The sequence below is a fragment of the Danio rerio genome, chromosome 8 (genome assembly GCF_052040795.2).
Source record: "Danio rerio strain M-AB ecotype USA chromosome 8, GRCz13ab, whole genome shotgun sequence".
Lineage (NCBI taxonomy): Eukaryota > Metazoa > Chordata > Actinopteri > Cypriniformes > Danionidae > Danio > Danio rerio.
The window spans coordinates 36,648,757-36,663,203 of record NC_141028.1 but is presented as its reverse complement, the minus strand read 5'-3'; the positions used below and the strand labels follow the sequence as shown (position 1 = coordinate 36,663,203).

General features: G+C 36.0%; 2 protein-coding genes across 28 annotated transcripts in view; one reads left to right on the top strand and one right to left on the bottom strand.

Annotated features, from left to right (window-relative positions):
- LOC141375838 (uncharacterized) overlaps positions 1-14,447 on the top strand; it is a 488,480-nt gene that overhangs the window by 408,451 nt on the left and 65,582 nt on the right. The window contains exons 26-27 of one of the 25 annotated variants that reach the window (XR_015944749.1): positions 10,157-10,218; positions 10,327-10,930. The exons of 23 other annotated variants lie outside the window; for them this stretch is intronic. The gene's annotated coding sequence lies outside the window, so the exon portion shown is untranslated. Of the gene's footprint in view, positions 1-10,156; positions 10,931-14,447 lie in introns of those variants that run through there. One more of the 25 variants, XR_015944746.1, reaches the window with a different exon arrangement.
- LOC141375821 (E3 ubiquitin-protein ligase RBBP6-like) lies at positions 10,700-13,937 on the bottom strand. Of its 3 annotated transcripts, none has more exons than XM_087264980.1 (7): positions 13,506-13,937; positions 13,314-13,410; positions 13,135-13,210; positions 12,900-12,988; positions 12,763-12,823; positions 12,521-12,660; positions 10,700-12,425 (listed from the first exon to the last, which is right to left on the bottom strand). In XM_087264980.1, exons 4-7 carry the CDS (start codon positions 12,932-12,934, stop codon positions 12,251-12,253), a joined length of 411 nt encoding a protein of 136 aa, XP_087121106.1. In that variant the 5' UTR covers positions 12,935-12,988; positions 13,135-13,210; positions 13,314-13,410; positions 13,506-13,937; the 3' UTR covers positions 10,700-12,250. The 3 variants fall into 3 exon arrangements, with proteins under 3 accessions (XP_087121106.1, XP_087121103.1, XP_087121104.1); XM_087264977.2 differs by having other exon boundaries at positions 12,104-12,425; positions 13,604-13,937; XM_087264978.2 differs by lacking the exon at positions 12,763-12,823 and having other exon boundaries at positions 12,104-12,425; positions 13,604-13,937.

The window sequence follows — 14,447 nt, the reverse complement described above, 5'->3', positions numbered from 1 at the left end:
AGCCCAGACTATTTTTTTCCTTTTCAAAAGCAGAAGCAGTATAGCCTAAACAGGACAGTTTTACAAATGTACAGATAAGCATTTTTATAACTGAACATCACAAAAGGCCTACAAGAATTTTCAGTCCATTTTTATATACAGGCCTATTATAATTTTAAAGAAAACTGCTAGGTGGGCTATATTATTTTAAATCTAGCCTATATTATTTTTATTAATTTCCTCTGTATCTGTCACTTGCGATTCAATGCACATGTGCTGAGCGAGACGAGAAATAAGGCAATATTGACCATTTTTTATAGGCCACTATAGTATATAATAGTTTGTTTTTACATATAGTATTGCATTAATTTGCATTGACGTTTTGTAGTTTGTAGAGGCCTAAAATGAATGCCTCGATTTGGAGTTATTTAAAACATAATCCTGCGTTTTTAACATTCTTTAAACCAATGTTTTTTATTATTATTATTTAATGTGAATAACTTTTAATTAAAAATTGTAATGTATTTATTACACCACCTTATTGGGAAAAAAAAACGATCAATTACAGTGCTTCCCGCAGGTTTGAAATATAGGACTTGCAGCATTGAAACACCATTTACCCACATCACATAGTTAACTATGCGACAGACAAAACTTAATTGCATTTTTAATAATAATTGTATTTATTATGACACTTTTTCTTTTAATGGGTTAAAGTAAAAAAAAAAAAAAGAATGTTACAAAAGAAAGAAATGCTTTATGCTATTTAGGAGCAATGTGCAGCCACTGACAGGTAAAATTCGCTTTTCTCTCACAAGTTAAAAAAGCAAATTAGGCTTGCCACGATAGACGGTGTTGACGGTGATACCGGTTTTAAGACGCAACACCGGTGACATCACGTTTTTACCGTGACACCGTCCTCACATTTGTTTTTTCTAAGTATTCGTTTTATTTATTTATTTTTTTATTAAATATTTATTTTAATTAAATGGAAAATAGAATTCGTAATAATTTACTTAAGGCCAGAGCATGCTTTATAATTAAAATCTGAACATAGTAATGCGTCATATTTCATTTATCACGTGAGAATAAATATGCAAGGCATACTCTCATTTTAAAAATCACGCGACCATCATCTCACAGTGTTTAATAATAAATATCTTATTTTTATTATAACAAGAATGATGTAGCAATGCCGCGCCATCGACAAGCCAACTGCAGAGAAACAAAGCAATCATCACGGCAACTGAAGTGAGCACTTTTTCCGAAGTTCAGCTCTTCTTTTTTGCACTTTATGCATTTCATGTAAAAAAATAAAAGATGAATATGCCTACAAGAATGTAACCTGTGTGCGCGCGTCTTTTATCACTGAGGCCGCTGTCTTTAAAAACCGAAAGTTGCTTCATCTGTCTGGAAATATTTCGGCTTTTAATAAATGAAAAGTTAATTTAGGTGAGCCAATATTAAAAATTGCTATAAAGTAACTGTGAAGTGCGGCAACACATCGAATCTGAGGTCTGATCTCATCTCTCTCTCGCTATCATTCAGACATCGAAACGCCACACAGGTCAAGTCGCAAAACTGAGGCTGGTACCAGCTGACAGGTAGAACAGCTGAAGCCTTTGCGAAATCTTTCAAAATACAGCGCTGAAATTAACAGGCACAAATATCTTTGAGCCAGAAAGTCACGCCTTATCTGTCAAAACGCAATTCGAGCCAATAGGAGTTGTGTAGCCTATTAATTATATTAATTCTAATAAAATGAAAACCAAATTAAACTATTCATTGCATTTTTCGATTGATAAAAATATACGTAAACGAAAAAAAATCAAACGGTGGCTAGTTTGTATTAATGTGTCTTAAAATTAATAAAAATATGCTCAGCCTATTTAAGCTTCACGGTTATATGCTGCGAAGCATGTTACTGAACTACAATATCTCCGAGGGAGACTATATAACTCGATAGACAACATTACCTTGAGGGATTTTAAAAACAAAAGGTGTTTTAAAAAAGGAACAACACGCCAATCGGCAACAAATAAAACATCTTGCCAGGGTATGCTGTGTGTAATCCGCCACTGACAGTGACATAAGACACCTGCGCCTGTCAACTGTGCTTGTAAGAGAGCTCAAAGCTTGTATGGATATAACCAAAAAAAGCAAGATCATATAGTTATAAATATTCCATAACAATACTTATCGAAATATTTATGCATTTACATGTTGATTATTTTTTTAGCCTGTTAAATAAAATTACTTTTATTTAGCCTGTCTTTAGATTTTTTACACAATGTTTAATTTCTTAACATTTCTTTCTTTTTTATTTAAAGTTTATATATAAAATGAGTGCTAGCTTGTTTAGTTGTGATCATTATGCAAGGATCATATTTCATATTCGGTTTATTCTTCACTAGCCTATAAATTCGTTAATAAGGCTATTTTATAAACGGATTGTTCATAAGGACTAAGCTATTAATATATAATGCAATAGGCTAAATAATACATTAAGAAATAGAGTGGAGGAACTAGGAACTATGACGTCACTTTGTAGGCTAATCGGCTGCTAGCATAAAACTGGTTCCCTCGTGAAAATCCCTATAGGATTTTCCCATAGGGTTTTCGAAGATTGCGAATAATACGCTCTGTGTTCAAACACTGTTCATTACACTTACACGTTTTGTTCAGCCGGATAATTGTCACACGAAAATATAACATTGAGCACTTTTGGATCTTAAATGCAAACGCAAGACTTAAAAAGCTAACATAAGGCTATAAACGGACTACAGCGCCCTCGGGGCGCTCGTCAGTGACGTCAGCCCCACCCTACTACAGACGACTTATCAAGCTTATTTTTAGAAATAACGTCCATGACAAAGAGTTAATCTCTCAGTATATTATATTGTAATCCACGCTATATATTATAAACTAATAAATACGCAAACACACATAGACCTTTGTGCCTTTTGGATCGTTTTTACGTGGGAAATACATGTTTTGCTTTGCGGTTGTTCTAAAAGTTTAAAAAATGTGTATAAATGTGCCTATATAGTATTATTATGAGACATATTTAAATAAGTGTATCGCTCGCGTGCACACAGCCCGCTTACCTTAACAGACGACGGCGTGAGGAGGAACAAGTCTATCAAATGCCTGCAGGTTTCATCATCATGGACACAGAATAACATTCAATATTCCTTTTGTGTCACGAAGTACAGCGAAAAACAGCCCAATACAGTCACATCTGCTATACGTTTTATGGAGGAGTGTAAATATTGCAGTTATGACAGAGTTAAATGTGTTGATGAAGAAAAAAAGACGAGAAATCACTTGATCACGTTAAAATGACAGTTAACATGCATGTATTTTTACACATTTATTCACACGTTTGCATTACTGAGAGCAGGAAAGAAACTGAGCAGTATCTTCATATTATCGTTTAATTAAAATGAATGATCAACAAATGAATCTGTCTCGACAGCCTTTACATGTGAAGGAATTATCTACACACAATCTGAATTCTCAATTAGAATAATACAACAAACTATAAAATACTATTCTGAAAATACTTAAATCACAGACTAATCCAAACGCCCAAGCGAGCTGCGCTCCAGACCAGATCAGCTCGATGACGTATAATGCCCCCGACGCAGCCTGTAGTCTCATTTAGCAACTTGATAGCAACCGTCTTTTTAAAGAAGCATAATCGATTTAAAAGTTGAAGAGTGTGCTGTAACTGATGTGTTTTATGTCGTAGAACAAAACGTGAAAGTATATTGAGTTGGTGTTAGCCACGGACCTTATTTGAGCGATTTTACTGAAACCCCATTCAAAAAACCCATTGACTTTGGGACGAGGGAACCGGAAGTGCTAAAATGCTAACTCGCTTCCGGGTTTTTGCATACAAATTGACGTCATAGTTCCTCCACTCTATTGAAGTCAGGTAGGACAACAAAAGACAACCAAACATGTTCCCCCTGTTAGCAAATGTAACCAAAAAGTATCTTTACGTGCAACAAGCTGCTCATCTGAGGGTGTGTTCAGCACGATGGGGAACATAGTAAGCCCCACAAGATCCCATCTTAAGCCAGAGATGGTCAACATATTGGCCAGGATTCCTCGCAAAGAACAAGTAAACCTCACTGTTAATAAATGCCAATTTACAATGTTTTATTTTTTATTTTTTTTTAAAGACTGTGTCAACCTGTCATTTTTGTAATGTAATTTTGAAAGCTTTTCTTTTATATTTGTTTCTTGTTCATTCGTTTAATCTTATTTAAACTTTGTGCAATTTAATTACTTATCTTGCTATTTTATTTTCTTATTCGTTTTAAAAACATTCTAACATTCATCACATTCGTCCATTCAAACAATTTACGCCGAATTGGCAATTCCCGCAAAACTGAAAGTGAAAGTATTATATGCATTTATAAGCTATTTAAAAGCAGAAAGAAAAGAGGAAACCCCGACCCCCACTATGATACCGGTATTACCGGTGTTGTCACATGTCGATTAACCGGTGGGGAAATTTCCTCATCGTCACAACCTTAATTTGAATGATTTTAGATGTGTATATAAAATAGCCTATGTAAAATATTAACATCATCAAATTAATAAAATAATGACAAATTTGAAATAAATGACAGAAAAGTTAATAAAAACAGACATTCTCTAAAAAATGTAAAAATCGCAATATTAAAATGAGTAGATTTTTTTAAAATAAAATGCGTTGATTAACTATTACTATTGGTGTATATATTTTACAGCCAGTCTAGATCTCATTACGTCCTCTCCCGAGTATATAGCCGAAGTTTTTCTTAGTCGTTTACATTAAAGAATCTATTATTTACTTTTTCTCTCTGTATCGCGGCTGAGTGTGCGCTGTCAGCTGAATATAGGCTTAAATTAAATCTAAAAAGCAACTAGCCTGCGAGCTAATATTTGTTTTTGTTTTTTTTCGCATAACAGCCAATTTCAACCGCGAGGAGATACCAACAGCTTGATATGCAACATTTTCTAAAATGTTATTTAGCTTGGAATAAAAACAATTCACAAAAAATGATTTAGTGTGTGTGTTTTTTTAAGATTGGATTAGCCTATTTCACAGTGTGTAAACATTAGAAATAATAATTAGGCTAAAATACAGTAGATTACCCCTTCATTCAGATATATGTCGTTGTTTGGGAAACTCTCCCCTGGTCTAGAAGTTTCTCTTGCTTCTTATCTGCTCCACAAGCGCAGCACGCTTCTTCCTCTGGCTCTGCACCAGGGCTGGGTTTCCCAAACAACAACGTAACTCGCGGCAGAAATATCATAGTACAATGTGTCGTTTGGGAAAAGAACGATGTAGTGACGAGTGTGTCCCAAAACCTGTAGTTTCTCTGTCACAGATCTATTGTTTGACCCACATTAGTTATAACGTAAAATGCCCATAATGATGCTCTAAACGAGGTGGTAACAATTTCTTTAGAGAGAGAGAAAAAAAAAAACATTATTTTATTTGCAAAGTATATTGTTTTACACAATCACACATTTAAAAAAAAAATCTATCATAGTTTTGGTGAAAACATGCACTTATATTCCATATTAATTGAAATATATATAACGGCACATATAAGACCTATATTTGTTTCCTTTACAAATATTATTAAGAATTTCATTTCTAATTTCATATATAAATCATTAATGGTTGTAGGCCTAATTTACAGTAGGCTATTTATTTAGAAATAGAAAAAACTTTTTAATATAATATTAATTATTATTATTATTATTAAAGTAGGATATTGCAAACAATATGCAAAATAAATGCAAACAATATTCCATGACTCCCAATATCAATTGCTACGAGCCTAATATAGAAATTTTAATTAACACGTAGTTCAGTCCATAAGTTGCTGTGAATAGAAACAGCCTATATAAGCCTACATTACCAGAAGTTGGCCTATAGGTAAAAGGTATATAACCGGGGATTTTGTGTCAACCTTGCTTGTGAAATATACTCAAGATATACCCCTGCCCTCATCTCAAACAAAATGTTTGGCTATTAATGAAGCAGCCTGTCTGAGGTGTTAATGGGGCATTGCGCTTTAACCGAAAACAACAACAACCCAAAAGCACTAAATTGGTTACAGGGGTTGCTTCAGAAAATTGCCTAATAATAATAGAAGTAGTAGTAATAATAATAATAATAATAGTAACTACTGGCATGTTTATAACTAAAGTTGTTTTTACTTCGGTTGCACCACATGCTCTTAAGGCAAACCGTAGTTAGTAAGGTCATAAGCTCTCCGTAAAGCCATACATAGTTGCATTAAATCACCTAATATCAAATAAAAAGTGTTTCAATCGTTAAACTGATTTAGAATTCTGCAACTAATGCATCTACATATAACTGTTCTTTGAAAATTTGCTGTGAATGCACACAAATTACACAAAGTTATCAAAACATAAAACTTGATTTTTTAAATATTCTACACGTTAAAGAAAAAATAGCAGGGAGAAAAAACCCAGTCATAAAGAAATGTATGTTAACACAAAACATTTCTTGAAACAAAATTAAACTCTTCATTCACAAACCGAAAGAAATGCGAGATTTAGGAAGAAAATAAGGCTGTGAATAGAGGGAGATCATCGCAAGCTCCTCGATGTAAACTAATCTCACCGTCATCTCTTTTCTACCATTATACATGGGGGGAGGCTGCGGTAAATTTTTAGTTGGAACACAGCGTTAGGTTTAAACTGAGTGAAATGCTGCAACACAGAAATATTTAGTAGTGCGTACATTGTAAATTAGTGTCCCTTTAAGTCACAACTAGGCTTCATTTTAACTTACACACTGCTGGTGCAACTGGCCCCATGTAATCAAAAAAGGCTGCATATTAATAAGTGGGTCGCGGGTTATAATCTAAAAGCTATTGCCAGTCAAACACAGCACAGCCATTACAGCAAAATGGAGAGATTTAAATGTACATATTGCACATATGGAATTATCCACTCACTGCATGTCGTCTACCCTGATAAACATGCTAATTGTCTTATTATTATTAATATTATATTGTATGCACTTATGAAATTAAAGTTTATAGAGCCTGGTTTATACTTCTGCGTTATGATCGGCGTAACCCACGGCACATGCAACCCGCGTAGCTGTTTATTTTACTTCTGCGCAATGTCTCTGTTGGTCTGCATTAACACTTTCAAAACGCTAGTTGGCAGTGAGGTGTTAATGTTCCTCTGTGTTGAGTTTCTTTGCTGTTGTTTTGTTTTTTCTAAACGCTTCCTGAACATGCAAGTGACTCAAACTCGCTCATTTTGAGGCTGGAACCGGCGGACGTGGAACAACTTTAACTATGAGATAAACACAAAACAAAACTTTCTATCCAGAGCTCCTTCATGGGACTCCACACGTGTAAACAATCGCTCTATTGGGCTCGCACCACTCGCACGGCTCTTGGTCCCGCCCCCAGACTTGTCAGCGCTGCCAAGCCGACCAATCACGACCATCAAACAAATCACGACCTTGCGCTCTGTGTCGTTGCGACTTGTAGTTACATTTTTTGAGAGGTGCACATCATCGACGCCGACGGCCAATAAACAATGCTTAAACATTAAAATGTGCTTTTAGAAACTTCAAATATTTATGTTTCTAATATTTAATTATACATTTGCTGTGTTTAATATAGGGGATAGAATAGCATACAGTATATAAAAAAAACATTTTTTGTCCTTTATACCGAAATAGGCCGGCTATAAGAGGAGGCGCTCTATTAAACAAGCAGAAACAGCACAGACTGTTCACTCTGCATGCATGTGAAAGAAATGAACAGAGAAAAATAAACAGACGATAAATAATAGGCGACTCACCTTACGTGCCGATATGCCCATTTATTTAATTCATAACTGCCACTAATAGCTATGCAAAAGGGAACCTATTTTGAGTGTTTGGCATGTAGTGACAGATTTTCAAATATTTGTAACCTGGCCTATAATAAATAATAATAATTATTGATAAAGCAAGTTATACTGCAATCAGGTGATGTGTTTCATTGACTCGATAACCTTAATATTTTGTAGTGTGTGCTGTGACGCGATTTTCATTTCTTGCAATGTGCGCACGTTTAAGATTTGAGGTAATAACATCGCCATGATAGTCAAAGAAATGTAAACATTCTTTTTACCCCAACACAATTTAATAGGGCGCTATAAAGGCTAAACAACTTCATTCTTATATTTGTTTAATTTTTGCAGCCTGGGGCTATACTTCTCACCATCTATTGTATCTTTTCTAAAGCATACAGTATAGTGTAAAAGCATGTTTATTACTAAGAAAAAAGAAAATGTATTTTTTAATTGATCACATCACATAATCTACTGTAGGCTACATTACACATACAGTAAGGGCTGCTCTATTATGGGAAAAATCATAATCACGATTATTTTTGTCATAATTGCAAACAAGATTATTCAAAACGATTTTTCAGCTGAAGTCAAAATTATTAGCGCTCCTGTGAATTTTTTATTTATATTTTTTTAATAAATATTTCCAAAAGGATGTTTAACAAATTCAGGATTTTTTTTACAGTATTTTCTATAATATTTTTTTTCTTCTGGAGGAAGTCTTATTTGTTTTATTTTGGCTAGAATAAAAGCAGGTTTAAATATTTTGAAACCTATTTTAAGGTCAATATTAATGACTTGCCCAATTATCCTAATTAAGCCTTTGAATTGTACTTTAATCTGAATGCTTGTACTTTGAAAAATATATAGTAAAGTATGTGCTGTCATCATAACAAAGATGAATGAAATCAGTTATAAAAAATTAGTTATTAAAACTATTATGTTTAGAAATGGGTTGAAAAAAAATCTTCTTTCCATTAAACAGAAATTGGTGGAAAATGGTTGCTAATAATTCAGGAGGGCTAATAATTCGGATTTCAACTGTATATATGCAGTTATTTTCCTCCCTGTAAATGAGCAAAGGGAAATATGTACAATAGAATAAAAATATGAAACAAACTGTGCTTTAAGCTTCTTATAAATGATCACTGAACACAGCATTTTGACACCTATTTGACCATTAAAACGCTCACAGTAAGATAACTTTAGATGTGTGTACTCTGCTCGTCTAGCCTAAGTGCACACACACAGCAGCATGTACAAATCAGATTATGAAAAATGATGAAGAGCATGCTTTTCCTTTTATCCTTTATTTTTAGTTTTTTTTTTGTTTTTGTTTTTATTTACACATTTTTTTAAGTGGTGAGGACAATATTCACTGGTTCCCCCCTCCTGTATAATAATTAAATGTTACATTTTTAAGAACTTCACAAATAGCCTAAATAACACTTTTCAGTATCAGTGATAATATAAATAGTAACTAATAACAATAATGATAATAATAAAAAGAAGAACAAAAAATATTAGCCTATTGATAACAATATAAATGAGATGTTGAGGAAAAAACAGCGTAGGCTACTAACTCTCCACTGTTTTTGGTAAATTATTTGACAGAAAAGCTAACATGCTGACACATTGTCTGGATTAAGCAGACCTAGTTGGAGTCGCAATGTTTCCAGCAGCACTCAATACACGTTCAGACTTTCTATCGCAGTGCTTGTAGCGCAAATGCACAAATGCTTTTTCCTATGCTACATTTCTCGTCAATGTCTTCCATTTATCACTTTCTCTTTTGTATCTGGCCATTTTTAAATAGGGCTCTGCGATATCTGGCTGACAAAAAAATCAAAAAATAAATTTTAATTTTTATAATTTTATATATTTTTATTTTATTTTTTGTGCTCATAATATTGACCTTTGCAGTTTTTACCTTTTTATTATTCAGCTAAACTAAAAAACGGAAGACTTTCTCCAGTGGAAAAATATAATAGGGAATATTATGAAATTATTGATTGCCTTTTTTTAAAATTAAGAAAAGTCTTTACATGGAAAGGTCATATCACTTTCAATAGTCCACAATGATTCAAAGCAGCTACTGAAAGTTATACTCGCATATGTTGCTGTTAAATCATGTAGTTGTGTGATGTATAACCATGGTGTAAGTGCACACCTAAGGATTAACCGTTTTTCCAAGAAAGAGACTTTTAAACGATATTGATGAACAGTTGATATGATCTATTAAAAGTCAGTGATGCTAACAGTTAATCATCTTGTTTGCTTTCAGGCTCTAGCACTGGCAGAACAACCTACATGAGAAGACCATGGACAAAAGCAGACGTGAAGGCTGTAATGAGTTCAAAAGACTGATTATTATTATACACATTTTCATTTTTTTTCCTTGTCACAGAGTGACAATATTTAACCATTTTCAAACCCACTTCTGTTCCATGCCAGTGCTTCACAGTCCATCATCACTCTAGGGTAGTCTCTACATTGCTCTACAGTTTGCCTCTGCTTCTCAACCCATGTCTGCCACTACTCCACAGTCTGGTACTGCTCCACAGTCCAGGTCCACGTCTGCTTCATGAGCCTGGGCAATACCCATCACACAAAAATACATAACCCACAAATGCAGTCCCTCAGACTAAACATTTACAACAGTGTTGAGTAGCAAAAAGACATGTTTTTTGTTTTTTATTTACATGTTTGAAAATGGTCAAATATTGTCACTGTGACAAAAAAGTGAAAATGTGTATGATATTAATTAGTCACATTATAACACATTATATTACTGTCACATTACGAAATTTAGTTTTTAATCTGTTTTGTGTTCATATCATTCTGTATGTATCATTCAATTTGTGGAATCAAACTTTTATGTCTAGTTTTATCTTTTTTTCTTTTTATCTATCTTTTTATCTATTTTTATCCATCTATTTTTTGTTCTTGTCAGAGCGATAATAGTTGATGCATTTCATAATAAAATGTATATACATGTTTAGTTCCCCTGCTGTTTTCCTGGACTTCAAAAGTAAAATAAAAAAAGTTTATTTTTTTATTTCTGTCATTGAGTGGCAATGTTTTGTATTTGACAGTATTCTAGTGCACTACCATGTTGTGTTCTAGTATAAATATTTAAATTTGAAAAAGAATAATCTGTTGAACGACTTAATTAAATTTTAAAATACCATTAGTTTGTTTATAAGCTGTAATCATTCATTCATTCATTTTCTTTTCGGCTTAACCCCTTTATTTATCAGGGGTTTCCACAGTGAAATGAACCACCAACTTATCCAGAATATGTTTTACGTTGCGGTTGTTCTTCCAGCTGCAACCCATCACTGGAAAACATCCATACACACTCATACACACACACTACGGACAATTTAGTGTATTCAATCCCCTGTACCGCTTGTCTTTGGACTGTGGGGGAAACCGGAGCACCTGGAGGAAACCCACTCCAACACAGAGAACATGCAAACTCCACACAGAGTTCACAGAGGGGAACATTTGTGCTCTGGCCAAGTAAAAGAATAAAATAATGAATATGTTATCGTACAGTTGTGCTTCTGGTTGTTCATGGTTGAAGGTTCTTTGCCAATTATGTTCTTTTTTTATCTGAAGTTGCCTTTCAAAATATCTACTGTCCTATAAAATAAGAGCAAAGGCCCTTAAACAATTAACTCTTCATACTTTAATGTTAAAATGCTGTCTTTTTCAGGTTATTGTTCAACAGTACATTAAACAGATTGTTTAACTGATACAACACAATAAGCCTACAGAATTGTTAAATCAAAAGTGTATTTTAAGCAAAATAGTATTTTGTCATTTAAGAAGTGACAGGCAGAACCTTAGCAACTGAGATGGGTTTAGCAGGTGTCTAGCTGAGGAAAGCCAGAGTCTGTTCTGTTGTCACCCTTACTGCAATAGCAGAATAGTGTGATATGTAAAATGTGTTAATCAGTCCTTTTAAACCATGAAGGGGCTAGGTTTGTGTGTAACATGTAAACAGACCTTGTAAACCATGATTTTGTCTGTCCCCATAAGCCTGTGAAATGTCACATAGTTAATTTGAGTGTGTTGTGAAACTAAAATTGCTGTTTTTAAGCGTTGTTTGCCTTTTGTAGCTCAAATAAAAAATTTTGGCACAAGTTTTATGTTCGTAGGATGTTGGCAAAGGTATGTCCCCGTAAACCACCAAAAAGTCACATTGACCTCATAAACCATGTATGCCTGTATGTGTGTGTGTGTGTTGCACTGCTGGAGTGAAGGTTAACCAGTCCACACAGTTCATGCGGCTATAATCTTTATTATCTTTTATGAATAAACTATGTACAATATTTACACGTCGGCTCCAGGTCTCTTGGATGAAGGTCTCTCAGCGACGTGGTCTCTTCTGGTCGCCGCGCGTCTCTGGTGAAGATGGGGAGCGGGACCGTTTCCCTCCGGCGTCCCGGACCGAAGATGCCGCACCTGCTGAGGACGAGGAGGGCAAAGGCTCGGTCTGGCAGGAGAAGGACGGCCTCTTTCTCTTCTCAGCAGCATAGGCCTCACTGAACAGATCGAGCGCAAACACACACAAGCAGACATCATGTGAGATTTGGACAAACACTAGAACATGCGGCTATGCCAAGTACAGTTTACTCACGCGTCTATGATGGGAATGACGTATCGGCCGCTGCCGTCTATCATGACTCCCTTTCGGTCTGGGTCGTCCACCTCCAACAGGAAGCTGCGGGGAATCCCTGTGCTCTTCCGGATGCGCTTGTGCGGCGCGGAGCGGCTGCCCTGTGAATTGAGGAGTGACAGTCAAACTCTGAGCAAACAATCTGACTGATGAGGACAAGAGCTCAAGTTCACAGCAACCGTGAGCTTGGAAAACCCAGTTACCACATTAGTGGGGCAGTGCCTAATGTGGTGTCCCGGGATCCCAAGCAGCCTCATGGCCTCACTAGTGAACATCAGAACCATGAGAATCAGCTCAGACATCTCTCACAAAGCAAACCTGTCAGTGTCTGAACGCTCACCTGCTGGAGTAGTAGCACAGGCTGGACTGGTACATCACCGCTTTCAGCTTGTCCTCCTCTGACGCCTTTGCCTCAGCCAGATTCTCAGTCTGTTTCACAGGCATTTGCACATTTGAATCTTTTTCACCCTCAACCCTTCAAACAATCTCAAATCTCCCTAAGAAGCTGAGTGCGTGTGCGTATATTGTGTGCTTTACATTGCGTTTTGCTATTGTGCTATTCATTTGTTCAATACCTTCAACAACTGCTCCAGTGAGAGGAGTGAAGGATCAGCTCTAGGTGAAGGTTCACGCCAGCGTCCAGCTTGATGTCTGCAAAACAAAGGAGCTTGTGTGACTAAAACACCAGGGACAGACCAGGAGTCTTCATATAACATCTAACAGAGGACGCGTGTGCTCATTTCACAGCACTTACCCAACAAATCTTCTGTTTGAGGACTTCAGTCCCGCCGCAGGGATCCGTCTGATGATGACCGACGTGTTTTTAGGGATGAGAGCATCATCTGTGTATTCTGACAGCAAAATAAAATCAGAATCAGCACATAATTATGGAGCACGGTATACTTTGAGAGCCATTAGCCTTTTAAAACAGCCAAAACATCCCTACATGTCAGCATCAGCACCACCTTACAGCTTCCAGAAGTGTCTGATGTAACGCATCTAATGTTAGCGTAGAACAGTTGAAGTGTCTTTTCCTCAACTCACCTTCATCAGTCTGGGCGTTGCTGATCTTCAGCTGGCAGAACTTCAGCCTCTTGCTCCTCATGATCTGCCGCTTCAGCTCCCCCGCGCTGATGTTGAGGCCTTCAAACTGGAGCGAGTCGTAGGTGAGTCGACTCTGGAACCTGTAGTGAACACAAGACATACTGAACACAAACACAAAGCACAGCGTAATAAAAAGGGTCAAACCTGAGTGATGGGAACAGCAGGCGATCAATCGACGTATCCAACGATCAATAATATCGATAATCTGGAAAAATTGTCACGGAGGACGCAGAGATCAGATGCCAATCGACACAGCGAGATTCAAACAACACCCACAGGACGGTTGTCATGGATGCTGATGATGAACACGTGACGCATGCGCTGTACAACTTCCGGCAATATTATCATTATTAATATTAATTTTATTGATAGTAGTAGTAAAATCATTGCGATAAGTATAATAAAATAAACAGCAGAACAGTTGGCCATCTCTGAATAATACACAGCGACGTTTCCCTGCACGAACGATTCAGGCCTTCGCCAAGAAGACTCGGGTGAGTCGATGATTCAGGGATTGATTCAACTGTCCGTTCATCCTATTGGCTTCTTTGGCTGAATGAATCGTTCAATGCTTTACTCAAATAAAGCGGCCTCTTGCTGCCACCTATTGGGGGTTTGCTTTTTTGTTTTCAAAAGTACTTTGACACTTTTTTAAAGGCACCTTTAAGTTCATTTTTGCACAAAAGCTCGTCTCTGTGCGTTCCAAATGGTTTGAAATTTCCTTAGCACATGGTTTTCTTGATGCGTTTGAAATTTTCAATGTAAATCCACTCGTACTTGCATT